At 48.7% G+C, this 27,321-nt stretch overlaps 1 protein-coding gene across 1 annotated transcript in view; it reads left to right on the top strand.

Annotated features, from left to right (window-relative positions):
* IGSF21 (immunoglobin superfamily member 21) overlaps window positions 1-27,321 on the top strand; it is a 271,337-nt gene that overhangs the window by 208,137 nt on the left and 35,879 nt on the right. Inside the window, exon 4 of the mRNA XM_024251582.2 lies at window positions 18,990-19,108. Within this exon, the coding sequence (XP_024107350.2) occupies window positions 18,990-19,108 (119 nt within the window). The remainder of the gene's footprint in view (window positions 1-18,989; window positions 19,109-27,321) is intronic.

Here is a 27,321-nt window from a genome sequence, read left to right as displayed (position 1 = left end):
TGTGGATGATAAGTGGGTGAATGGATAGCTGGAAAGATGAGAAGTGAGTGAATGGATGGATGGGTGGTGGATAGGTGTGGATGGCTAGATGGTTAGATAGGTAGATGGTGGGCGAGTGGATGGATAGCTGGAGAGATAAGAAGTGAGTGGATGGATGGATGGGTGGATGGATGGATGGACAGATGTGCTGAAGGTTTAATGAGATGCTGTGTAGAAGCCTCCAGCATATGCCTGACACAGAAAAGTCATTTGGTGTTCATTAGGTTGGAAACACAAAGCCCCGGCCATTCTCCGGTGCAGGTATTCCTGCTTGACTCTCAAGCTCACTTTCTGGAAGGCAGAGCCCCTGATGGGAAACCAAGACCCAGAGCCAACCCCAAGCAGAGGCATAACAGAGGCCAACTGAGGTCCTTGGCCCATGCCATTCACAGGGCTCTGCCAGGCGATGATGCAGAGCGGTGGTGGTCAGGTGCCCCAGAGACCTTGGGCCCTGTCAGAGCAGAGCTGTCATCCTGTCCCCTCCTTCCTAGCATGAATCTGACCACTGCCGAGGCCAGAGGGAATGAGTTTCTGAGCTCATTATCGGAGAATGGAAGTCTCCCCTGCTGTTAAGGGAGCGGTTCTCAGGGCCTTCCAGAAACCACAGCTGCCCTGCCCCTTCCTAACCCTTGCTTGTGGACTCAGAGGGTCCTATTCCTGCTCAGGGCTCTGCATAGACTCTGCTTTGTACCGTCCTCTCTCCAACCTTGAACTCTGGTGTGAACAATTCTCTTACTGTCTTGTGTGCCAGCCCCTGCCCCTCTATTTCATAGCAGGTCCCTAATGCAACCCCTGTCCCTAGGTCCCAGCTGCAGTCTGTCTCTGGGATGCCAATTCCTCCCAGATAAGACCCTGATTTGATTTTGCCTCTTGGATTGATAGTGAGATCTCCATTCTTTCTGTGCAACTTTGGGCATCTTATTAGACCTCTCTGTGCCTCAGTTTCCTCAACTGTAAAAGGAGGATGAGAATAATAGTACATAATATAGTCACACTACCTCATAGGCAGCACACGGTTGCAAGGGGCATAATGAGCTAATATGTGTAAAGTGCTTGGAACAGTGCCTGGTACATACTAAGTGCTGTGTGTTATCTATTATTAGTCAACAAATCAACATTGAACACCAATCCATGCCTAGCCATGTTCTCAATGCTGGGGCTGCAAGCAGACAGAGTGGTTCATGGAGGTAACCTCAAGGCCACCCTTTGTTTTATTTTGCAGAATTGATCGACGTCTCTCTCTAACATTCCCTGTTTGTGTGACCTTGGGTGAGTCACATAATCTGACTGTGCCCCAGGTTTCTCATTGACCAGTGCCTGCCCCTCTAGGCTTTGGGCAGGGCTAGAGATAGCATGGATCAAGTGCTTAGAACCAAAGCCTTCTCAGTAAACGGTGGTTAGTTTTGTTCATGCTAATTTTTCCAGGACCAGTGGTTGTTCCTCTACTCCAGGTCTGTGGCTAGAAAAAGAACATTTCATCTTTTCCCATACTATCACCTCACTCCTCACCACAATCCTGTGAGGCAGGCATCACAATACTGAATTTTACAGATTAGGATACATTGCACAGAGAGGTTAAGCAACCTACCCAAGGTCACGGTGTTTTCAAGTGGCAGAGCTGAGGTTTGACCCCAAGTCTGTCAGATGCCACTACCTGTGCTCCTGGCTACTAAGCCACACTCCTCTCCATGGGAGCCACACCTGACATCCAGGACAAAGCCTTGCACTTCCAGGAATCATTTGAAAATGTGGGTTCTTGAGGCTTGGTCTAGAGTGTTTGTCAAGAGCAGCATCTATGCACCTTCTCTCTGATGCCCCCGATGGCTCCACATTCCTGGGAACTCCTGGTCCTTTTCTTTTCCCCCACTCAGTCTATGGGCATGAATCCACATTCATACCCAGGCCTCTCAAAAGACAGCAGAGGAGAGCTGAGTGATTGGAAGAAAGCATGAACACCAATGCCAATGCATGGCATGATGACAAAGCAAACACACATGTGCTAACTACAGGGCAGGCACCGTCGTAAGTGCCTTCTGTGTATTATCTCATTTAATCCTCTCAACAACCCATAAGAAAAGTACTCTCATTACCCCAAATTGTAAGGTGAGGAGATGGAGACACAGAGTGGTAGAGTGACTTACTCCAGGTCATGCAGTGAGTCAGGATTCTAGGCTCTAGAGTCCATGCCCCACCGTCTTTGTCATCCACGCTATTCATGCAGGCCCTAGCAGTGGGGGCTGAAGAATGCATGGGAAAGGTTACCTGCAAAATGAAAGACCTTCCTAGAAGCCAGCAGGTAGTCATGGTGACTATAGATGGCTCTTCCCAAACCAGGATTGTGGGCCACACCACACCAAGCTATTGGCATTTCCTGAGCCAGTGTAACTGTTAAATGATGCAGTTGTGGGAATGAGGAAGAAGCCCTGGCCCTCCCTCCTAAACTTGCAGGTGGGTGGACAGTTACTTCCTTCCTTATTCTCACCTTGCCTTTACCACCGCCAAAAAACACCTCTTCTTATGTTGTTGGCAATTGGCAGAAGGGACACATACTGAGGGCTTTGATTGATTGTGAGGCGTCCATTAAAATGTACCAGCTTGCTGAGCCACTGCTCACTTCTGCAGGCCTTGTCTCCACTGATACGGTGCATGCATGTGTGCGTGTGTGTGTGTGTTTGGCAAAATGGGACTGTTTCTGCTTAGACCTTGGTGAGAATCCAAGGGGCTCACTCCAGGAATTTGAACCCACTGGGCACTCACCCATTCAGGTGGGAGTCCCACTTCTTCCACGGCAGGATCATCCTTGAGCACCTGACGGCCCCAGCTCAGACACTCACTGACTTGCACACTCTCTCCTGTGGGGCCCTTTCCTCACCAGACCTTGCTTACAAACCAGGGACTCACAGCCCAGAACCAGCCTGTCAACACGTTCTATTTGACTAACGTTGAAAATTTTTAATTAAAACTATGTTTTTAATTAAATCAATGACAAATTATTGAAAACCAGGAGATTTTACAAACAAATCTATATGTTTGGCTTTGCTTTAAAAAGCTGAAGATGTGGCTTTTATACCAGTTATTCCCAAATTGTAGGAAACAGCCACCATAAATAATGGCTGGATTTAAACCAGGGAATGACCTCTTCCTTCCCCCACTGTCCACACCACTCTCTATTGTCTGAAATGATATCAGTGAGAACTACTTTTGGCTCCATGCAACAAAAACCCAAAGTGAGTGTGTCTTAAACTAGATAAGAGTTTATTTTTCTTTCTCCTAAGAGTCCCAGGTAGCCTGTCTAAAGGACAGAGGGTGCTCCTTAGTGTCAGGGACTCAAGCTCCTTCCCTCTTGGTGCTCCACTATGCATGGCTTCCATTCTGAAGGTCACCTTAAAGTTTAAGAAGGCTGCACCAGCTCCAGCCATTACATCTACATTCCAGCCAGGAGGAAGCAGGAAGAGAAAAAGGACACACCCCCTCCTATAAGAACCCTTTAGGAATTTGTATGTTAACACACCTACTTACATCCCTCTGCCAGAACTTAGTCACATGGCCACCTGCTGCAATGGTAGCTGGGAAGTGTAGTCTCTATTTTGGGCAACCATGTGTCCAGGAAACTATCATAGTAACTATTACTATGAAAAGAAGCATAGCTGCTGAATTGTTTAACTTCTTTACACAGGCTATAAGCCCATGAAGATGAAACTTTGTCTTTGACTTTGGCTCTGAGCTTCTGCTACTTCATTAAAAATTTATGTACTGTTGTTCATCTCATCAAGTTGTTCCAAGGAATTCACTAGGAGATGACGAATGTAAGTATGTCTAGCAAAGTTTGTGGTACTTAATATAAGCTCAGCGATTGTGCATTTGTTTCATCTATTCTACACCAGATGTCAAGTGGCTCCCCTTTGTCAGGACTTTGCTCCTCAGTGAAGCCTCCCTGACCTCCCAGCAATTTCAAATTTTAAATATAAACGCCCCCTCCACTCCCTGTCCTGTCTTTCTTTTTCTAAATACACCTGTAATCACTGACCTGCTATATTTTTCAAAAGTTACTTTGTTTACCGTCTGTGTCCCTCGACTAAAATACAAGTTCTATGAGGACAGTGGTTTTGGTTTCTATTGTTCACAGCTGTATCCCTAGCACCTAAGATAGACCCTGGTACATAGTAGGTACTCAGTAACAATATGTTGGATGCATGAATGACCAGATAGCTATTGCTTTCTCAGAGCTGGGTACTGTGCTAAGTGTGAGAGACAGAACAGGAAGCAAGATATCTTCTAGTTTCCATCTCTCCATGGCACCGAGCCCAGAGCAGAACACGCTAAGATAAATACCTATTACCTTGGATGGGATCTTGGTGCCAGCAGGAGTCCAGGCATTTTAATTTTGTTTTGACAAAGGGGCTGATGGGAGAAGCTCGCTGGCTCCTCTGTCTCTCATCTGCTAGCAGCCCTGGGCACCCTGGCCTGACCTTCCCCGCCTTCAGCACCACGTAGCGCAGGACAGTCAAACATAATTGGCCTGCCCTACTTTTTAAGAGAACCCAGATTGAAGGATTGGGCTTTTGGTGGGCTGACCTGTTTAAGAGCCTTAAGAGGAAGCTCGGAGTTTCAATTTTCCACTGCCAAAGCAAAGCTGTTTTTAGCTCTGCTTTGATGAAGCGGCGGGAGTCAGGTTCGGCCCCGGGTCATCCATCAGCTGACCTGGTTGGGAAAGGCCTCCTGTGGGGGCCCCAGGCCTAACCGCAACTTCGCAAGGAATGCTCAGGTTTGCTTTGCCCAACCGGAGTCATCGGTCCTGCTCTGAAGTTGCCCCTGGTCCATCCCAAAAGACAGACAGAGAGAGAGATCTCCAGCCATTCTCAAATATTTTATCTTGTTGATGGGCCCCTGGACTCGAGTTCCTGCCCAGTTCCTCCAGGAATTAGCTGTGTGACCTCAGACAAGTTGCTTGGCCTCCCTGGGCCTCAGTTTCCTAATCTGTTCTATGAGGTTCATCATTCTGATCTCAATGGGTGGTTGTAGGTACTAAATGATGTAATGCTGGTTGACTGCTGTGTCCATCTCAGGCTTTGAGGATATTTCACCTAGACCCTCTCCCTGCAGGAAACTGGGCTGATTGACATCCATGCAGGTAGGCCAAGTCAGCTCAGAGCTTTCTCTCCAAATTGCAGTGCTCTGGCATGCTGCCTGCTTTTCTAGGGGTCAAGGACCATCTCTTTGAACCTCTTTTCTGATCGTTTTGTCAAACTGTGGTGGAACAGTTTGGCATCGGGGGCTCTGGCCCCATATTGGATGGACCCATGTGATGCATTCTTGCTGGAGTTTGCTTCCAGGGAAAACATGGTCCCTGCAGACAAAAGGGTCTGCCCTTGGTCACCAGAAGCAGAGGCAGGTTGTGCACCAGGCCCCCATGTTGCTGTAGAGCCACAGTCTGATGCCTCGATGACCCCAGAGCCCCCACTCGCTCTGCCTGCCCTTTATGACTCTCTCCAGCCTGAAAGAGTTTGTTTCTGTTCTGCCACTGACTGATGGTGTGACCTTGCAGAAGCCTTGGCCTCTCTGTGTGCTACACCCACCTCAAACAGCAACTAGCATGTGAGTTAAGGGCACTGTCTTCATCCATTCGGAAAGCTATAACAAAATACCATAAACCAGGTGGTTTATGAACAATAGACATTCATTTCTCACAGCTCTGGAGACCGGGAAGCCCAAGGTCAAGGCAGATTCCAGGTTGGCTGGGGGCCCACTACTTGGCACATGGAGTCCTCTCACCCCATGAGCCAGAAAGTGGCTGTGTCCTCCCATGCTGGAAGAGACCAGGCAGCTCTCTGGGGCCTCTTTTGTGGGGGTGCTCATCCCACCGTAATCGCCTCCCAAAGGCTCCTCCTTCTAATACAATTCCATTGATAATTAGGTTTCAATATCTGAATTTGAGGAGGACACAAACATTTGGACCCTAGCAGGTATCAGTTCTGGAGCCTGGCTGCAGGGTTCAGGGCCCAGCTTTGACACTCTCTGGTTGAGTAACCTCAGCCAACAAGTTATAAGCAACATCCCTGTGACTCAGTTTCCTCATCTGTGAGGTCTGGGTGACAATAATAACACCTACTTCATGGGATTGTTGTGAAATTGAGTTTTACAGATGGGGAAACTGAGGCATTAAATAACTTGTCCCAGATCACTCAACTACCGCATGTTAAAGCTGGGCGGTTCTGGCCCATGGGGAGGTCTAGAGAGGTATCAGCTATTATTGTTCTTATTGCAAAGGGCTTTGCCTGAGAGTTGAATGAGATCAGTTTTCAGTGCCTCGCAAAGGGTCTCACACACAGGAGGTTCTCAGTGAACCTCTCACTGTCACACACATGAACGAGGCCTGCATCAGCTCCTGGAATCTCAAGGGCCAGAGACCTGATGCTGACCTTGCATGCAGTAGGGGCACAGCCGTGTTCATTGAAAAATATCATAGAAACAACAGGTTGAGGAAGTCCGGGAAACCCAGAGGCAGGCAGCTTCCAAGCCCATCTTCCTTCTTCTGCTGGAGGCAGGCTTGGTTCCAATGGGCTTGGGGCCTTTCTGATGCCAGCTCTCACCCACCGCCAAGTAGAGAGGCAGAGGCAGAGACAGAGATTCCTGTTAAATAAAGCAATCACGAAGGATAGGAAGGAGGCGGCGAGCTCAGCCACGGGCCCAGCCTTCCGAGTTTGCTCACTGCCCAGCTTATTTGGTCTCATTTCCCTTTGGCCGACCACCTGGCTCCTGGTTCCTCACTACACGGAGTCTTTTTCTGAAAAGCACGTGCCCCACGCCCCCTGCCTGCCTGTCCTGGGATGGCATCGGGTGAAGGTGGGAAAAACACTCTGAACCCCGGGCCCTCCCGCCCCTGCCCACCCCTGAACCCAGAGCCTGAGTCCAACAGGCTGACCGGTGAGGGGCTAGGTGGATCAATCAGGACCTGGAGGAGGAAGTGGTTTCCATGGCAGCAGCCAGAGTCTGGAAAAGAGGCCTGGAGAGGAAGCCGGTGGAGAAGAGCGGGAGGTGTCGGAATGGGTGAAGGGGAGTGGGAAGTGATGGGCCAGGAAGTCAGGGGAAGGGGTTAGCCAGCGAAAGACGGAGGGTGGGAATGGGGAAGCGGGTTCAGGGCCCAAGGTGAACAGCAGTGGCTGGACAGGGCAGGAAAGAGTGGTCGGGACCAGCGACCCCATTTCTGTCACCACCCAAGGGCCTCTCACTGACTTCCTGGCTTGGGTGATCTGGGATCCCAAGCTAAGCTCTCTCTGGTTTTTCTTGGGGTAATTCAACTTTGGAAAATAAAACCTGATTTCTCAGAGGCGCTTTCTCACATTGGAAACAGGTTCCTACCAGTGTGCCCACTGGTAAATCATGACTGGCAGGTCTGGAGTGTCCCTCTGGTCAGGAGTAAGGGAGCTTTCCATGGTGACCTTGTCCTGTCCCAGCTTCACCACCCAGGGCCTCAGGACAAAGGGCTTGAGGTGCAGAAGCTGAAGCTGAGAGCCAATGACCTGCCTGAGGTCACACAGTCCTGGGAGGCAGAGCGGAGTGTGGTGAGCCCCACCCGTCCAGCACCAAAAGTCCCCTTGCAGTGTGAAGATAGAACCGAGAAAGGTGTGGCTCAAACATGGCCCAGTGTGAGTCAAGAGTTGTCCCCTCGTTCTCATCCTTCAAGGTCAGCAGGAGGAAATGGCCAAGGAGCTAAGGCAGCTGGGCCGCCAATGATCAGGCCAATTTAAGAGAAGTCTGTGGCAGGGGTGGAGCCTGAGATGGGTCCCAGGCTCCCTGGAGGAGGTGAGGGGAGGGCTTGGGGAGGGAGCTGGGGGCAGGGCGGAAAGGGCATTTGCTGGAGTATTCTGGAACTTCTCCCCTCTGTGCCTACTTTCTTTGGTACCCCTCCTAGCCAGCCCTGCATTCCAATGGATGCCACAGATATTTTGTACCCAATGAGCAACTGTATGACAGAAACCATTTTCAGGTTGGGGGGTGGTGAAAATCATACTAATGGCTTTTTAAAGGCCCTGAAGAAAAAGAGTTCAGGCAGCCTTGGAAAGTGCGAAAACACACAAGGAGGAAGGTCATAAAATTCCCAGTGTCGAGGGGCTCAGCTCTTAGGTAGTGGGGCTTTTCCGGAGGCTCCAGGCCCCCCCCGCCCAGCTCTGCCCCATCCCTGCCTCTTCCCCCGGCCCCACTCCCCCGTCCCACTCCCAGGCTATATAACTTGGGAGGCCTCTCATCTGTGCTGAGTGTTCTCAGGGAAGCCCACCACATTAAGAATGGCCGGGCTTCTGACTGGCTCCCCAGCCAGAGGAACGGCTGGAAGGTGGCAGGAGACCCCAGGCAGCGGGCTCCCAGCCCCATGGAATGATTCTGCCATGTCTTTTCCCTATTTGGCTGGGGGAGAAGTTGGACCCAAATTCTCCTGCGTTATGTGGTGAAAAGAGCACCATGTATTTCTGGTTCATTGAGATACCTTGACTCATTGAGACTTCTGGCTCACAGCAGCCACAGCTGCCGATCACTGAGCACCTACTCAGCATCCGCCTCTGGATGGATGCATAGGCTTTGTAACAAGATGGCCAGATCGCCAAGCCTCCAACCGCCTGCAGGGGGTGGTCATGAGCCCCCATTTCCCAGAACCTTTGACGGATCACCTGGTCCAGGTGGCCCGGCCTCTCCTTCCCAGATATGCTGCTGATTGTTGCCTGGCCTTGCATAAATCACCTCCCTGTCTTAAGTTTTCTTGACTGGACAGACCAGGACTAGCTGGTCACCCTGGTTAAGACCAGACTCTTCTGGGAGAGCTATTAAAGGAATGGAGCTTCTCCATGTACATTCTGTACTCACAAGACAGGTCCCTTAGCTCAAGGGAGGGTCTCCTGTGTCCCCCTGATTTTCTGCTTGGTGCTGTCCAATGGCCCCACACCTCCCGGAGGAAGTGTGTCCCTACTGTGTCCCTGAAAAGGGCTTGATGGAGGAGAAAACCCAGGGCTTGGCCAAAAGGAGGGGAGGAGGTCATTTCTGGATTTCGGGTTATTCCGTCTTTGGTATCCTTGGAGTTGAAACTTCGCCTTCACAGGCAGGTCCCCAGGAATATATTGACACCATTGTTAAGGTGTCCTTGGTCAAGTTCACACCAGGGAGGATGAGACAACTTGCTCTTGAGCTAGTCTGGAGTCTGGGTCCCAATTTCTGGGCTGAGCTCGAGTGTAGACCCACCTCCACCAGGCAGGGAAAGACAGAGAGTGCATCGCTGTCTCTTTCAGAAGCTGGAGGACAGGAAGCAGGTACAGAGCAGGGGCTGGGAGAGCAGAGCGAGGTTCAGCATTCAGTTAGTGCAGGGGCCATGTCTGTGTGTGGACAGCTTTCTGGCAGCCCCTGGTGTTTGAAAGAACCCCTGTCCTCAAGGAATGTCCATTCAACAGTATTCATTAGGCAGCTGTCCTGTGTCAAAAACATCCAAGCACTAGGCTCTGGTATTTGGGGTTTGGTGAAGCCAATGGAAGGAGACCACCCAGTGTGTCTGCGGTGGGGCAGGGCAAGGGCAAACGGATGGACTGAGGGCGAGGGAGAAGGACTGAGGCCCTGAGTCTTCGAGCGGGCTTCTCTAACCAGCAGCAGTACCTGGGGGCTGGTTAGAAATTCTCAGGGCCCCGGAATGATTCTGCCATGCCTCTTTCCTATGTGGCTGGGGGAAAAATTAGACCACAACTCCCCAGCATTGTTTGGTGAAAAGAACATCAGCTATTCATTGAGACTCCAACTGTAGGCTCACCAGAATCTGCATTGGAATCAAATCCTCAGGGAATTCTTGTACATCCCAGAACCCCCCTGGGGTCTCCTGTAAGGGACCTCACCCCACCACAAGGAAAGGTCTAGGGAGGCCCTTTCCTGCCTGTCTCCATCTGTTTTCCCAGGTCTGCCAGCTACCATAAATGCTACCCCCAGTAGCTAATCTATTCCCCAGTCCTGGGAGGTTTGTGCTCTCACCCAGGGACTGTGATGGAAAAGCAAAATGCCGTGAGAGCAGCCGGGGATAGGCAGCAGCCAGGGCTGGCTGAGCAGGTGCACACCTGGGCCACTAGGCCAAGCTAACTGACCTGAGTCGCCCACAGCTCCCAGCCAGCTCTGCAAATTACACAGGTGTGAGGAAGTGGGGGGAAGGGCAGAGACCTCTTCCCTGCCCATGCCCCCCCTTTTTTTTCCAGGGGGTAGCAAACCTTTTCCATGTGTCTTATTAGCAAACATCCCTCTCGTACCCAGAGCGGCCAGACACTTTATTGCCAGTTTTATTAGCTCTGCCTCATGGCTCTGTCCAGGTGGAGCAAGCATTCTGCAAATGTTGCCCCCGTATCACAGGGCATGACCCTGAACTTGGAGAATGAGCAGGTGTTGGAGGGAGTGAGAAACAAGGCCCAGGCCTCAGGGAAGAAGCAGCCCATCAGGGATGCGTGGCAGGTGCAGAAACAGTAAAACTTCATTGCTTCACACTTGGGATCTTTCCAGCAGGAATGAGGGAGGGCAGAGCCCAGGCAGGCACTTGGCTCATAAGATTGCAGGGGGTGTGTTTAACCTACTTGCAGGAACGACTCTGTCCCCAGCCCTTTAGAAGCTTGGTTTCCATGCAAACAATTGTTATACAAATGAAAAGCCTCTCTCATCTCTTCATTAAAGCACAGCCTCAAAGGACCCATCACTACCTGAATCTTCTCTGTTAGCCCAGAATGAGATACTGTGTATATAAATGAAGACGTTTGAATTACGAAATGCTTTTTAAATCGGGTAGATTATGAAAGTTTGGTCCTGAAGAGTCTTCTCCTTCAGTTGCTGAATTTTGGCAAGGATGCAAAACCACACACCACATTCCTCCCTCCATCTGTCCCTATCTTCCTCCTTTCTGGGTCTGGGCCATATCTGAGTTTGCAGTCAGACTGAATTTGAGCTTGTTCCTCTAGTCGATGGAAGCTGCAGGAAGGGTTTATGTTGGGAAAGGACAGGCCAGATCTTCGCTGTCATAAGGTCACTGTGACAGCAGGGTGGGGGCCTCAGGCAGGGAGACGGTGGCAAGAATGAAGACAAAAATGGAGAGGTTCTGGGCCAAGCAAGACAGTAGGGTGGAGAAGAGGAAACATCGATGAGCCACCTGTGCCACAACATCCTCTAATCTGGGGGAAGATTAAAAGAAAAGAGGGTTGGGGCACCCAGGCAAATGTCATGCACCCTTTTCTCATAGAGAAATCCTGTAGCTCCCCATTCTTCCTCTCCAAGCCTTTTGATCCACGTTGCACACACAATTCCAACAGGACTTGTTATTTGAAGCTCACTGCAAATTGACAGCAACACTTAGAAAGTAGGAATAGGTTGGCTGGGAGGGGCATGAGGGGCAACATGGAGTGAGCTGCTTCTAGAAGAAGGCACTGAGCAGTGTGGGCAAAAAGACAAAAACTCATGGAAAACCAAGAAGCCGTCATGCAGTCACTTTAGAAGACAGTTGGGCAGTGTCTTATAAAGTTAAATATAGGACCAGCCGTGCCATGTCCTCATTTGCACACACAGCACCTCTCCCTGGGCTAACAGAGACAATCCAGGTAGCGCCAGGCCTTTGAGGCTCTGTTTTAATGAAGAGAGAGCCATCCAGGTGTCGATCAACAGGATGGGTAAGTAAATGGTGTGTAGCCACGAAATGCCATGCTGTTCAGTGGGGAAAGGGAAGCAACAATTGGTAAAGGCAACAACATGAATGAATCTCAAAATAATGATGAGGAGTGGAAGAAACCAAGCAAAACATAGTACACACTTTGTGATTCCATTTATATAAAATCCTAGGAATCATGATTTACAGTGACAGAAAGAGGATCAATGGCTGCCTGAGGATGAGGGGCATAGATTATAAAAGGGCCCAAGGAGCCTTTTGGGAGAGATGAGTATGTTCATTATTTTGATTGTGGCAATGGTTTCAATACATCGAAACTTATCAAATGTGGAAATGCTGAGTAGGTACAATTTATTGTTTGTCAATTACACCCCAATAAAGCAATTAATAAAATTGAAATAAACAAAGGCAAGGATCCCAGGAGACATTTAGCATCAGGATAAACTCACCTAACACATTGCAAAACCCCTAAGCCTCGACAGGATGAGATTGATATTTGTTTTAATGACCTTGATCCTGGGACAGGTTAATTAACGTCCAGCCTCCTCCCTCTAAGAAGGAGACAGATGTAGACAGGAGGCAGATTCCAGAGAATAGGTGTCTTTATAGTGTGGTCATTTAAAAGTACAGATGTTCCTGGACTTATGATGGGATTACATCCCAATAAGTCCATCATAAGTTCAAAATATCTTAGGTGGAAAATGCACTTAAAACATCTGATCTACAGAACATCATGGCTTAGCGCCTAACCTAGCTTAAATGTGCTGAAAACACTTTCATTAGCCTACACTCGGGCAAAATAATCCAACACAAAGCCCATTTTATAATAAAAAGTTGAGTATCTCATGGAATGTATTAAATACCATACTGAAATTGAACAATGGAATGGTTGTATGGCCACTCAAAGTCTGGTTTCTACTGAGTGCGTATGGCTTTCACGCTGTCGTAAAGTCGAAAAATCATAAGTTGAACCATTGTGAGTCGGGCACCTTCTGTATCGTTTTGTCTGTCTTGTTCCCTGATATACACTCAACACCACAAGCGGTGCGTGGTACATGGTGGATGCTTAACAATTTGTTTTAAAATTTTCATCAATTAACAGTGTAAGGAGAAGAATATGACAAGCACTCCCAGCATGGCAGGCCCTGTTGTAAGTGCACTGGTACGTGTTCATTCATTCAGGCTTCAGTTCTCAGTAAAAGTCAAATATTGGGTCACTTCGTTCTTCAACAGCACAGGAAAAGCAAATCAAACTCGTTTCCCGTGTCCTCACAGCTCCACCCTCCCCTCCAGTGTCTCCATTCTATGAAAATCTAGGATTCTTCCCAGTGGAAAGGCAAAACCAGGAAAGGAAAGCTAAGCAGAGGCTGTAAACTTGTGTGGGGCGTGGAGAATGTGCACAGGACTTGCTCAGCAAACCTCAGTCATCAGAATTAAGGGGCCCGCCAGAAGCTTGGAGCAGGAAATTAAGAAAAATAAAAGGCCATCCTGTTTCTTCCAGCAGGGAGGAAACATATGGCTCTTATTACCTAGAGAGGTGGCAAGCCTCAGAATAGAAACACGCTCAAGAGTGATGGAGGCAAATTCAGAGACCAGAGAGCTCAAATCAATTTGCTGATAAAGGAAGATCTGGGGGCAGTGGGGGAGAGCATTCATGGGCTCCAGCCTCTATCTAGCTTGAATTCAAATCATGCCACCTACTCACTCTATGTAGCAAAGATTCAGTTAGAGAGGGTAAAATGCTCAGTGCAGTGCCTCCTACTGTAAATCTTTATACATATTGGCACCTCCCCAGATGCTGTAATCCCACAAGGCAGTTGTCATAGCACTCATGTATTGGATGGAGAAACCGAAGCTCAAAGAAGCCAAAGGACCTCATCCAACATCACATGCTAGTCAGGTGCAGAGCCAAGACTAGAGCCCAGGGCTCTTGACTCCTGGTGCAGGCTGTTTCCACTAACCTCATTCATACAGGTGATACTCCTTGAGCACCTACCAAGTGACAGGGCTTCCCTCCTTGCCTGGGAGGGAAAGGAAACAAGTTATACTGCAGCATGACATGGACAGGTATGTGCTCCCAGAGACAGATGCAGCCCTGGAGAGGTGGAGATGAATTATGTCTTTAGAGGGCTGGGCGGTCAAGGTAGCCTGCCTGGCGGAGGTGGCATCTGAATGTAGAGCCTATAGAGCTTGACATTATAGGCAAAAGCATGGAGGCAGGGACCAAAACCTCCAGCATCCCTGTACCCACTCCCAGTCCAAGCCTCAGCTTAGGGCATGGCATACTTCTGTTGAATGTGGATGGCCCACAGCCCTGGCCCCAGATTCAGCAGAAGCTGCAGTGCCCAGCACTTGTATGGCCTTACCTAGTGAAGGCATGCAGGTCAGGGGGCATGCAGCATCCGCTCTCGTTGTGCCTGGCTTTTCAAAAACACAATTACTTGCCCTTCAGAGACGCCGTCGGTGTTGGTAAACTCCAGCCGCTAAACTGCATTACACTGATCTCTCCAGAAACCTTTGCAGTTATTAATAGTTTATTGATCACAGCCCATTGCTGATGAGAGCAGGCCTCCTCACTCTCACCCCACTCGGGTCCCTGCTATCTGTGGAAAGCCTTCTATTCATCATGCAGATCGATGCCACTCAATTCTGGGGAAAGGGAGTCTCTGGGCCACTTAATCCACTTTAGAAAGAAAACAGAAAAGACAAAATTTTAGATGAGGTGCTTAGAAGAGGTGGATTGGTCAAAATCAAAGCTGTGACTTGGCAGCTGTTGGGACTGCCAATGAAAACTAGAATCTGCCTTGGTTGGAGGTGGGGGATCCTGGCCATGTCAGATGGTAACAGAGGAAAGCAGGTGAGGGGTATACAGCGATCTCTGTTATAGTTGCAAATCTTCTGTAATTCTAAACTTATCCAAAATACAAATTTTATTTTTTTAGAAAATAACTTGGCTCATGGGAGGAATAGAAACAATGCCACTATAGCTGGAGGAAGGGGCAGGGGCGAGAGAGAAGGGAAGGTGGGAGACACAGCTGGAGGAAGGGGCAGGGGCGTGGGATAAGGGAAGGTGGAAGACATGGCTAGAGATGCAGAAGGAACAAAGTGTGCTGGGCCCTGTTGGCCAAGATGACGATTCTTATCTCTCTGTTTGCCATTTTTTTATTGATAAACTTTATTTTTTAGAGCAGCTTTAGGTTCACAGCAAAACTGAGCAGAAAGTACAGAAAGTTCCCACCTGCCCCTGTCCCACACACGTACAGCCTCTGCCACCATTGACTTCCTACACTTCAGTGACACATTTGTTACCATCAGTTAACCTACATGGATACATCGTTATCACCCGAAATCCATAGTTCACATTAGGGTTCACTTTTGGTGTTCTGCATTTAATAGGTTTTGGCACATGTTACTACCTTTTAAAATATTTTTATCAAATTGATATTGCTGTCTCGTATTTTAAAATTTACAGTTTTATTTCTATTTAGGAGATTTTTATATTCTCCATTTTATTTTATTTTATTTCCATAGGTTATTGGGGAACAGGTGGTGTTTGGTTACATAAGTTCTTTAGTGGTGACTTGTGAGATTTGGGTGCGCCCATCACCCGAGCAGCATGCCCTATCCCAATTTGTAGTCTTTTATCTCTCACCCCCTCCCATCTTTTCCCCCAAATTCCCAAAGTTTATTGTATCATTCTTATGCCTTTGCATCCTCCTAGCTTAGCTCCCACTTATGCATGAGAACATATAATGTTTGGTTTTCCATTCTTGAGTTACTTCCCTTAGAATAGGGGTCTCCAATTCCATCCAGGTTCCTGTGAATACCATTATTTTGTTCCTTTTTATGGCTGAATAGTATTCCATGGTATAGATATATACCACAGTTTTTTAATCCACTCATTGATTAATGGGCATTTGAGCTGGTTCCACATTTTTGCAATTGCAAATTGTGCTGCTATAAACATGTGTGTGCAAGTATCTTTTTCGTATAATGTCTTTGTCATAAGAGCAGAGAGAGCCTTTGATGGGACTTAGGTAGAGGAGTACCATTCAACTCATTTGCATTTGAAAAGATATGGATTCTACCTGGAGAATGGATCAGGAGGGAGATTACCTGGGACAGAAAGCCCAGTAAACCTCTGCCTCCATATTCCAGGTGAGAAGAGATGCTGACTGTGGCGATGGAGGGAAGTGGATGGTTCAGGATCTATTAGGAGTAGAACACCCAGGACTTGGTCACTGTCTGTATTTGGAGGGTGTGGAAATGGGAGATGTCAAGGAGGGTGCCCAAGAGTGTGCCTTGGGCTAATGGTGGAGGACAGGTCTGGACATTCAAGGAACTAGGGAACCTGGGCTTGCTCCTTCAGTCGATGGTAGAAGGAGCATCTGGGGCTGTACACATAGTCCTCAGTGAGAAGCTGCCTTTTTCATAAAGCAGCAATCCAGGTGCACCCCGAGCTGTCTTCTATACCACCTGTGAGATGTCACCTACATGTGTCACCCAAGCATATTGCTTACGTTACTATCACCTGAGCATGTCATCAGGGTAGCAGTTGCCTAAACATGACACCTGTATCGCTATCCTATAAACACATCTTCTGCAGCCATCACCTAGGTGGCGGTTACCTGCACGTATCTGCCTGGGTGTCAACCATGTTATTATTATCTTATTACCTCACCTGGAGAGCTGCCAGCTACACATGTCTCCCGAGCCTGTTTCTTTACAGAGCTGTCACCTGAACCTGCCACCTGCACTCCTGTCACCTACAAAAGTCATTTAAGCAGGTTGTCTCTATAACCAACACCTATGAGTGTCACCAAGTGCAAATTCTGCTCCTACTGTTTGTAAGCCATGGGGCCTTGGGTAAGTCATGCCATCTCTCTCTGAGTCTCCTTTTTTTTTTTTTAATCTAAATATGTCACTCCAGGTGACTGTCACTTAGTAATGGTGCCCGGTAGAGAGGCTATTTTTTCAGTCTAGCTGAGTTACAAACAAAGAAAATCATTCCCGGAGGGGAGACTGGTCCCCTGCTGTTCCCATGTCACTGTGCTCTTTCTTCTGAGATCGGGGAGTGGAGGGGGATGGCGTCTCCTCAACAAAGTCCCCCTGATGAAAAGCTTCCCATTCTTTAAGTCCTTCCATGACAGTTGGTAGACCAGATGTCAACCTCTGTGTGTTCTATGTAAATGAAGGTGTTTGTTTATGCTAATGTGTGCTGGGTGGTGGGAGGGATGGGCTGGCTCAGCTCACTGAGACGACAGTGATGGAAAAAGAGGCTGGCAGCCCAGGTGTGGGGAGACAGTGAGTCACAGGCGAAAAGGAGCCAGAAGACAAAGATGGAGCAGGTAGCTAAAAGGAGAGAAGAAAAGAGCCAAGCTGAGGTTATGTTGCTCTGCAGAAGCAGGTGGGAGAGCAAAGTGGGAAGTGTGTCCAGGAGGTTGAAGGGAGGATAAGAACTGGATTGAAAGAACCTCCCTTCTCAGGGGTGGCAGATGGGTCACACGCCCAAGAGCCTGAGCGCCAACCAACTGCTGCTCTTTCCTGTCCCCAGTGGGGTCTTTGTCAGGCAGGTTAACAGGGTAGGTCTGTGGGTATGGATCCCTTCCCATAGTTTTCTGCTATGACTTGAGAACTTCTAAGACTTAAACAGAACCCCAGTCCCTCTAAGCTGTAGCCAGAATAGGCTGGAACTTGCATGAAGACAGACATGTTTCCCCAATGCAGCAATGACATAGCCTCTGCAACTCCAGGCCAAGGCTCCTTCTCATCCAAGTGTCCAGATTCCACTTGCCAGGAATTCCCTCTCCCCACAGAGCTTCACAGGACCCAGGAACAACACAGAATGGCCCCTCTGTCCATTTGGGTGCGAAGTTCCTGCTTACAGAAGTCCTGCAGTGACATCATTGTATTTAATCTTCACCGCAGTCACAGGAAGTAGCACCTCCACTGTTTAGGAAAGAAAATGGAGTCTCCAGGAGAGATGGACTGACTTAGCCAAGGTCCCATGATTTACAAACAGTAGGAGCAGAATTGGAACCTGGTTCTCTTTGACTCCATGTCAAGGCTCTTTTCAATATAGAAGGGAGGAAAGAGCCTTCCTGCTTGCATTTTCCATGGGGAGACAGAACAACATACCAACTCATTTTCACATGGTCTGACCCTATAGATGCTATGGAAAGACCCAGAACAGGAGCCATCCAACTATAGCCTGCAGGCCAAATCTAGCCCATCACCTATTTTTTCACAACTTGTGAACTGAGAATGCTTTTTATACTTTGGAATGATTGGAGAAAAAAACAGAAGAAGGATATTGTATGGCAAATGAATATTATATGAAATTTAAATGTAGATGATCGTAAGTAAAGTTTTATTGGAGCACAGTTGCACCAATTTTTTTACGCACCGATTGTAGCTGCTTTTGTGCTGCAAGAACAGGGCTGAATTGCAATTGTAAAGGGCAAGAAAGCCTAAAATATGTACTCTCTGGACTTTAGGAGAAAAGTCTGAAAGCAGGTTTGAGGGGGTCTCTCCCATCCTTAGGGATCACCTCTTCTGAGATGCCCTCCCAACCACCTCAGAGGTGGAAGTGGCTGCTCCCCAATTCGAGCTCAGATAAGCTCACGCTTTTCCATGTGAGTGTGGAACCCAGATCAGCTTCCCTACCCCCTTGTCCACTGGGATGGGGGCTCCTTGGGGACCTGAATTTTATTGTCTTTCTCTTCCATGATCTCAGGACTGGGCATGAAGTGGCAGCATGGTGGCGTGGAGAGAGAAATTCAAATTTCCATACTGGTTCTTATTAGCAATTGAGTTCCGTCCCGAGCCTCAGTTTCCTTGTTTATGAAATGGGAATATGGACCCTATGTGGAGGCCGTCATGAGGAAAGAGGGAGCCAATGCCTCCAGTGACAGTTTTGGGTCCATACGACATGCAGTGACATAGTAAATGCCCACACCTCTTCACCTGTGCCGTCCTCACGGCTCCCTGGAAGTGGGCACCATCCCAGGCTCATGGAAGCCGACAGGCTAAATAACTGCTCCAGGACCCACTGAGCACAAATTGGGCTCTGGCTGAACACAGTCCACACCTTCACTGTCTGAGATGCCAAGCACAGGGTCTGCATACAGTCGGTGTTCCATAAATGCTCCCCTCCTCCCAGCCCAGCACACAGGCATGTGTTTGTTAGTGGAGGCTGTACCAGTTGGCATCAGGATGAGTTTCCTTGAGTGCTGCCTCACCCAGCCCCACGATGATGGGCCCTCACCCTGTCTTCTGCCTTCCCCAGGCTGCCCGAGGTCCGGATCTCGGACAACGGTCCCTATGAGTGCCATGTGGGCATCTATGACCGCGCCACCAGGGAGAAGGTGGTCCTGGCATCGGGTAACATCTTCCTCAACGTCATGGGTGAGTGCAGGGCCACTGGCCCCTGGCATCTCAGTGAGGAGGACGAGTGTGTTTGAGTGTGTGAGTGTGTGCATGTGTGCACACAGGCACACGTGTGTGCACAGAGCGGCCATCCTGGGGGCCATCCATCAGAAGTTCTGTTGTGCTGGTGTCTTCCCTTTCCTGCCCTTGTCGTGGAGGGGCAACCAGACCAGGCTGAGCCAAGGTGTGACCTGTGAGGTCTTGCCCCCTATGGGCCTCCTCTCAGGAGGTCCCCTTCTCCCAGCACAGGTACCCCAACATGACCCTCCCCAGGGAGTAAAGGATAGCACCTCAGCCGAGATGCACACCTGCTGCAGAGGGAACCATTATGCCCCTCAGCCAAAAGATCCCCCTGCACCTCCTGAGGCCTTAATGGAGATGGCATAGGATCTGGAGATGAATTAGAAAGTGCTCAGGGCTGGGATTCAGAGCTCCTGGGTTCTCACCCTCTCCCCATGCCTCCATTTATGCACCTGTAAAATGGAGGTAATAATACTGTGACTGTCTCTAGCTGGCTGGGTCCTTGGGTAAGTCTATCCCCATCCCAGACTCAGTTTCCCCATGTGTAAAACAAGAATGCTGCTCTGCGCGTTCTCAGAAGCCCCCACTGGCTCTAATGTTCTTGTCAGATACACACCTTTGGATTCTGGCTCTATTGCAAGGATGCTGGGGACTTGGCCTTGACTCCAGACTCTGTGTTCTCCGGTTTTCTTATCAAATAATATGTATCAGGGAAACAAAGCTTGCAGTACACAGGGAATCAATAAAAGCATAAAGGCCCCACTGAAAGCCGCCGTTTCTGGGGAAATTGAAAATCTCCAAAGGCCAGACCTCCAGAGGGACATTGATTCCTGCGGCACAGCCCATCGTGGTTCTGGCTTCCCGATGGAGCCACGATGCAGGAGGTGGCATTGCCAGGAAAAGCCCCTCTCTCGCAGTTACTCACGCACCACTCAGCTCCTCTGATAGAGGAACTAGCAGCGTTTGGGTGCCTGGCCCTGGGTTGGCTGCACCAGAGAACCTAGGAGGGACAGAACTCAGTTTGCACTATCAAGGAACTCCCAGTCTGCTGAGAGACATGTACTTAATCAATCATTTATGCATCACAATGTATTGAGCACCTACCTATGAGGTGGCCGGGAATGGACCCAAACTTTTTATAGGACAAATGCTTATCTGTAGCGATTTTTCAGGAGACAAGCATAAAACACAGGCATAGATGAATCAAAAAGAGCCTGCAACATCCTGGAAGGAAATAAAGCAAAGTAAAGGGATAAAGAGTGACTGCAGGTGGGTGGCTGCTAGCATAGGGTGGGGACTCAGGGAAGGCTCCTCTGCAGCTATTGGGTTGAGTGCTTTACGTGTGTTATGTCATTTAGTCCTCACAACCAATCCGAGGGTACATGCTAGCATTAACTCCATTTTGCAGATGCAGAAATGGATCACAGAGAAAGCAAGCAGCTTGCCTAAAGTCACATAGCCAAGATCACAAAATCCTCCTATGATATCAGGCAGGTCAGTATTGGGCCGGGACTCAGGCATCTTGACTCCAGGGCCAGCTCTGTCACATTGCTGGAGGCAGTGAAGACACTGCGCTAAGGCCTCAATCTAAGGTGCCTTCAAGCAAGGCCAGAGTCCTCAAAAACCATCCCTCCATGAGGCCCATGCTTCCCATTACTTCACCAAAGAACACTGAGCAGGTTATTCTCCCTCTGTAGCCTCAATTTCCCCCATCTGTACTGTATTAGTCCATTTTCACGTTGCTGACAAAGACATATCCAAGACTGGGCAATTTACAAAAGAAAGAGGTTTAATGGACTCACGGTTCCACATGGCTGGGGAGGCCTCACAATCATGGTGGAAGGTGAAAGGCATATCTCACATGGTGGCAGACAAGAGAAGAGAACTTGTGCAGGGAAACTCCCCTTTATAAAACCATCAGATCTTGTGAGACTTATTCACTATCATGAGAAATAGCACAGGAAAGACCGACCCGTATGATTCAGTTATCTCCCACTGGGTCCCTCCTACAACACATGGGAATTGTGGGAGCTGCAATATAAGATGAGATTTGAGTTGGGACACAGCCAAACCATATCATGTATCATCAGAGGGTTGACCAGACAATCCTACACTCCCTCCCAGCTCTGACAATTGTGAGTCCCTTACTCCATCCACTAGGTGAGGAAACTGAGAGCGATCTCGTGGGACTCACTCAGGTTGCACAACTGGCCTGATGGTCTCTGCTGAGCAAGGGAGTGTGCTCCTGTGGGCCTCAATTTCCCCATCTATAAAATAGGGATAAGGATGCTTCCCTCCTAGGGTGGCTGTGAGGCTTAAAGTAGATAAAGTTTGCAGAACACCTACCCCATCAAGAATATCATTGAAGAGCTCAGTTACTTGGACATTGTTGTTTTTATTATCACTGTCTCTGGTGTGCCCACTCCTGGGCACAGCTGTGGCTGCCTCCCTCTTGCCCCTGGTTTTGGCCTCAGCAAAGAGAAGCCCCCCATTCACAGCTCCAAAGAGCCCTGTACTAGTCTGAGGAATGACTGCTCTGGGAACACAGCTTCATGCACCGCGGTGGCCTGGAAGCCAGGGTGTGTCTCTGGGAGTGGCAGGGACAGAGGTCTCTCCTTACTCACCTTCTCTAGGCTTCTTCCCCAAAGGTCTGCCTGTCCTGGCACCATGAACCTATGGAAGGAGCCAGGATATATCCCAACTGTCATAATGACAGCAATGCCCCACACTTGCCTGATCTGAGCAATTTCAGAGGGGCTTTCACATTGAGGACATCACCCAATCCTCACTGCAGATCGGAGCGTGGGGGATTACTATTATCTCTAACTCAAAGATGAAGAGACTGAGACCCAGGGAAGGGAATGAATTTGCTCCAGGCCTTATAGGGTGGGGGTTATCTCTGTGCCAGAGCAGTGTGGCTTCTGTAGCTCACCAAGGTCCTGAATGGTGAGGGGAGGGCTGGGGGAGGTGGCGTGGCTGAGTGTTTCTCATACAGCATCTCCTGTAACCCATCGACCACATGGGCCTGGGATGCAGGCACCACAATGAGCCCATTGCACAGACCTGGCTCAGAGGGGCATGGGACTTGGCTGAGGTTGGAGGGTTAAATGAGATAATCTATAGAACAGAATGTTCTGGGCCTGAGGCTTGGCACATTCTGGATGATCAATAAATAGTATGTCTTATGACCAATAGTCGGGTCAGTTACAAACCAGGCACAATTAGACCAATCTCTGTGAACGTCTCCTTCAAATATGTTTCAGGGCAGGTTTCAAAAATTAAAATCGACTCATTGCTTTGGTTCATCTGTGGCATTGTGTTCACACACAAAGACCCTCCCTTCAAGCGAGCAGAGGTCACTGAACATTGGGGTCTCTTTTGTGCCACACGGGACCCTAAGGGCCACTGCAGCCAAACTGGGGCAAGACAGACCCTCCCCAGTTTGGAGGTCCATGGGAAGCTCCCAGGACAGTGGGGAGAAGGAGAGCCGAGGAGCTGGGGATGGCCCAGGGCCCACCTGCCTCAAAGAACAAAGCAGTTCCGCCAGAAAGCCCAGCACCCCAGTCTACCATCCACACGTCCACATCCAGCACATTCTAACGCGGCCATTTCCAGAGGCCTCCGGGTGAAGATGAAAACACGAGTGCAGCTGTAATTTCACGCCTATAACATCCCACTATGTGGTGGGGAAAGACATTTGGGAGCCCCGTGGGTGACACCAAGGGTGTATGCTGCACACAGTCATTAAAATGTTTTTATCCGAGCTGCAGATAAATCGTAAGCCAATTTGAAAGTTGCGTGCTGGGCCCCAGGAACGCATTATACACAGTCACGGAAGGGTTTTGAAGGTTCTTCTGGGGGTGCAGGTTAGGGGGGAGGGAGCATGTTAAGGGTGCGCTGTTACAATCAATTAAATGTTGTGAGAGCCAGGCACCCCACCCCCATCCCCAACGAAGTTAAAAGACTCTGCACTTCTGGCTCCTCTGGAATGCCAAGGGCCAGGGTTTCTCTGCCACCGAGTGGGGCCCTTTCAACCCAAAGCTAAAAAGCAAGGCCACCCTCTGTGCGCCAGCATTGAGCTCAGTGTTCAACCCACAGTTAATACCTCACAAAAGCCCTTGGATGTGGGCCTGGTCATCCCCATTTTACGGATGACGGAGCAGAGGTTCCAAGAGTTTAAGGGGCACATCCACGTGAGTGACAGAGCAGGGTGGGCAGGAGCGGGGCATCCCACCTGGTCTGCCTGAGCCCAGAGCACATACTTATATAGCAGCCTTAACTCCCAAAGGAAATTTCCCTCCCCTTGACCCAGAGGCCATGAGTCACACAAACCTCAAACAAGCACTGGAGTGGGGACAGAGTGCAGACAGTGGGGACTTCCTTGAGACCGAGCCCTAACTAGGTCGCTCAAAAACTCCGATGGTCCTGGCATGGCGGCTCACATCTGTAATCCCAGTGCTTCAGGAGGTTGAGGTGGGTGAATCTCTTGAGCCCAGGAGTTCTAGCCCTGCCTGGGCAACATGGGGAAATCCCGTTTCTACAAAACATTAGCTGGGCTGTGGTGGCACGTGCCTGTAGTCCCAGCTACTCGGGAGGCTAAGGTGGGAGGATTACTTGAGCCTGGGAGGTAAGGGCTGCAGTGAGCTGAGATCACGCCACTGCATTCTAGCCTGGGCAACAGTGAGACCCTGTCTCCAAAAATGAAACAAAACCAAACCAACAAAACCAAACAACAACAACGAATTCCGATGGATGGCTGGGGCTGTTTGCCTTTCGGGACATGTAGAAGTCTGGAAGGAACACAGAATATCTGTGCCCTTGCCTCCATTCCTGTCCCCATCCCCATTTTTGGTTCTCTCATCCACTACTATCCAGCACCTCCCCCACTTCTCAAACCCTCTGAAAGGAGCACTGAACTTGGAGTCCAGCAGACCTGGGTCCAAATCCCAATTAGTGTCTACTTTTGACATGGACAGTCTAGTATTGAGTTTCCTTTCTGGTAAAAGAGCATATCAGAATGTCTTTTTTGTTCAAATATAGTATAAGGTGACTTGGATGACCACGTACATGGACATTCTGATTTGCGTTTATTCATTTGTGTGTTCATTCATTTAACATATATTTATTGAGCACCTAGTACCTTGCAGGCACTGTTGTGTGCACTGGAGTTTGCAATGAACAAGGAGGACAAAAACAAACAAACAAAAAACTGGTCCTCACAGACAGTGCAGTAGGGGAGGCAGAAGATGAGCAAGTGAAGAGATGGGGAGACAAATGGGATGTCAGTGGGTGGTTAAGCAATGTCAGGAAAAACCCATCAGAGATGGGGCTGTTCTAGGTCAATGAGGCCTCTCTGAGAAGGTAACATTCAGAAGAGGTGAGCTATATGGACTTCATTCATTCATGCCAGTGATTCAATGACTTACTGAGCATTCCCCAGGTGCCAAGCACAATTCTAGGTGCTGTGGATACACTGACAATAAGACAGGGTCCTTGCTCCCTGGACTCACATTCTCTAAGGGAAATAGCTTCGTGGTACAGAGGAGGAAACTAGTTTCTGGGGCTGCCCATAGCAAATTACTGCAAACTGGGTGGCTTAAAACCACAGCAATGTACTGTCTCACAGTGCTAGTCCCAGAAGCCTGAAATCAAGGTGTCAGTAGGGCCATGCTCCCCATGCAAGGGAAAAATCCTTCCTTGTCCCTCCCCTTGCCTCTGGTGTTGCTGGCGATCCTTGGAGTTCCCTGGCTTATAGATGCATCACGCCGATCTCTGCCTCTCTCATCATATGGCCTTCTCTCTCTGGCTCTGTGTTCCTGTCCCTGTGTTCAGATTTGCTTCTGCTTCTGCTTCTGCTTCTGCTCCTGCTCCTGCTTCTTCTCCTTCTCCTTCTTTCTTCTTTCCTCCTCCTCTCCCTCCTCCTTCTCCTCCCCCTCCCCCTCCTTTTTCTCCTTCTTCTCCTTCTCTTTCTTCTCCTTCTCCTTCCTCTTCTTCTTCTTCTCCTCCTCTTTCTTCTTTTTTCTTCTTCTTCTCCTCTTTCTCCTTCTCCCCCTTCTGCTCCTCCCCCTCCTTCTCCTCCTCCGCCTCTTTCTCCTTCTTCTCTTTTGTGTGTGTGTGTGTGTGTATGAGACAGTCTTGCTCTGTTGCCCAGGGTGGCCTCAAATGCCTGAGTTCAAGCAATCCACTCACCTTGACCTCCCAAAGTGCTACCGGCATGAGACACTGTGCCCACCTCAACAGATTTTCTCCTTGTAAGGACATCAGTCATTGAATTAAGACTCACTCTAATCCAGTGTGACCTCATCTTACCTTTAGCACAATTGCAAGGACCCTATTTCCAAATAAGGTTACATTTATACGGACTGTGGGTCAGAACTTCAACACATCATCTTCAGGGACATAATTCAACCCACAGCAGTAACTGAGTCAGGATGTAGCACACCAAGATTCCCTGTCTGACTCTGAAGCTGACACTCTCTGCTCCCAACCCCATGGGTCACCCTTCATTGTGCACTGACTAATATGCAGGCGCTGTGCTAAACTCTTCTTGTGTTAACTCACTGAACACTCACAAAAGCTCTGCAAGGTGAGTACTATCACTTTCTCTTTAGCAGATGAAGAAATTGAGAGGTAATGTCACTTCCCTACATCACCCAGCCAGCGTGTGGCAGGGCAGGGGTATATAGCCATCCTGCATGTTAACCTCTCTGCTCTTCTAGAAGTTTACCAATGAGTAGGAAGCCCAGACTCATAAAGTATTGGTACATGTTAATAAAATGTTCTATCTTGGGATCTCTGTCTCTCTTCTGGAAGCTTCCAAGTGAGGTTAGCAGATGAAGCAGACTTTTGGAACCTGAGGCCAGAGTGGCAACAAACCACACCATATGCTTTGCAAGTCTGGAGCCAGGAAATACAGCTTCCACCCCAAAGAACAGATGTTAATGAACTTTACATGACATTTCGGGTTGGTTTGTCTTTTTTCAGTATGTTCTACTGATTTTTATTAAGTGTGCCTGGTGCATTTTCCTTGTGTTTTTTTGGTGTGTTTGTTTGCTCTGTTTTGTTTTGTTTTGAGACAGAGTCTTGCTCTGTCCCCCAGGCTGGAGTGCAGTGGCATGATCTCAGCTCACTGCAGCCTCTGCCTCCAGGGCTCAAGAGATTCTCCTGCCTCAGCCTCCCAAGTAGCTGGGATTACAGACATACACCACCATGCCTGGCTAATTTTTCTAGTTTTAGTCGAGACGAGGTTTCTCCATCTTGGCCAGGCTGGTCTTGAACTCCTGACCTCAAGTGATCCTCCCACCTCGGCCTCCCAAAGTGCTGGGATTACAGGCATGAGCCACCATGGCTGGCCCTTTGTTTTTTCTAAAATATGGTTTTATTGAGATACAATTCATATAACATACAACTCACTCATTTAAAGTATACAAAACAGTGGTTTTAGCATATTCACAGAGTTGTGCCTCTACCACCACAATCAATTTTAGAACATTTTCATCATCCTCCAAAGAAACCCTGTACCCATCAGCAGTTATGCACCACCCCACATTGTCCCTCTTCTCCTCAGTCATAGGCAGCCACAAACACCCTTTCTGTCTCTATAGATTTGCTGGTTCTGGATATTTAATATGAATGAGATTATACAATATGTGGTCTTTTGTGGCTAGTTTCTTTTGCTTTGCATAATGTCTTCAAGGTTCATCCATATTGTAGCAGGTACCAGTACTTCATTCCTTTTCAATGCTGAACAATGTTCCTTCGTACGGATAGATCACGTTTTGTTTATGCATTCATCAGTGGATGGAAATCTGAGTTGTTTCCACTTTTTGGCTATTATGAACAACGCTGCTATAAACATTCATGTACAAGTTTTTGTGTGAACATGTAGTTTCAGTTCTCTTGGGTATGTATCCTCAGAATAGAACTGCTGAGTCAAATGATGACTCTGCATTTAAACTTCTGAGAAACTTCCAGACAGTTTTCCACAGTGGCTGCACTGTGTTATATTCCCACCAGCTGCATATGAATCCCAACTTCTCCACATCTTTGTCGACACTTGTTACTATCTGTCTTTTTGAATATAGCCATCCTAGTGGATCCTAGTGGATGTGGAGTGATATCTCTTTGTGGCTTTGATTGGCATTTCCCTCAGGGCCAATGACACTGTACGT

This window comes from Pongo abelii, chromosome 1 (assembly GCF_028885655.2).
Source record: "Pongo abelii isolate AG06213 chromosome 1, NHGRI_mPonAbe1-v2.0_pri, whole genome shotgun sequence".
Lineage (NCBI taxonomy): Eukaryota > Metazoa > Chordata > Mammalia > Primates > Hominidae > Pongo > Pongo abelii.
This window is presented reverse-complemented; position numbering and strand designations above follow the sequence as displayed.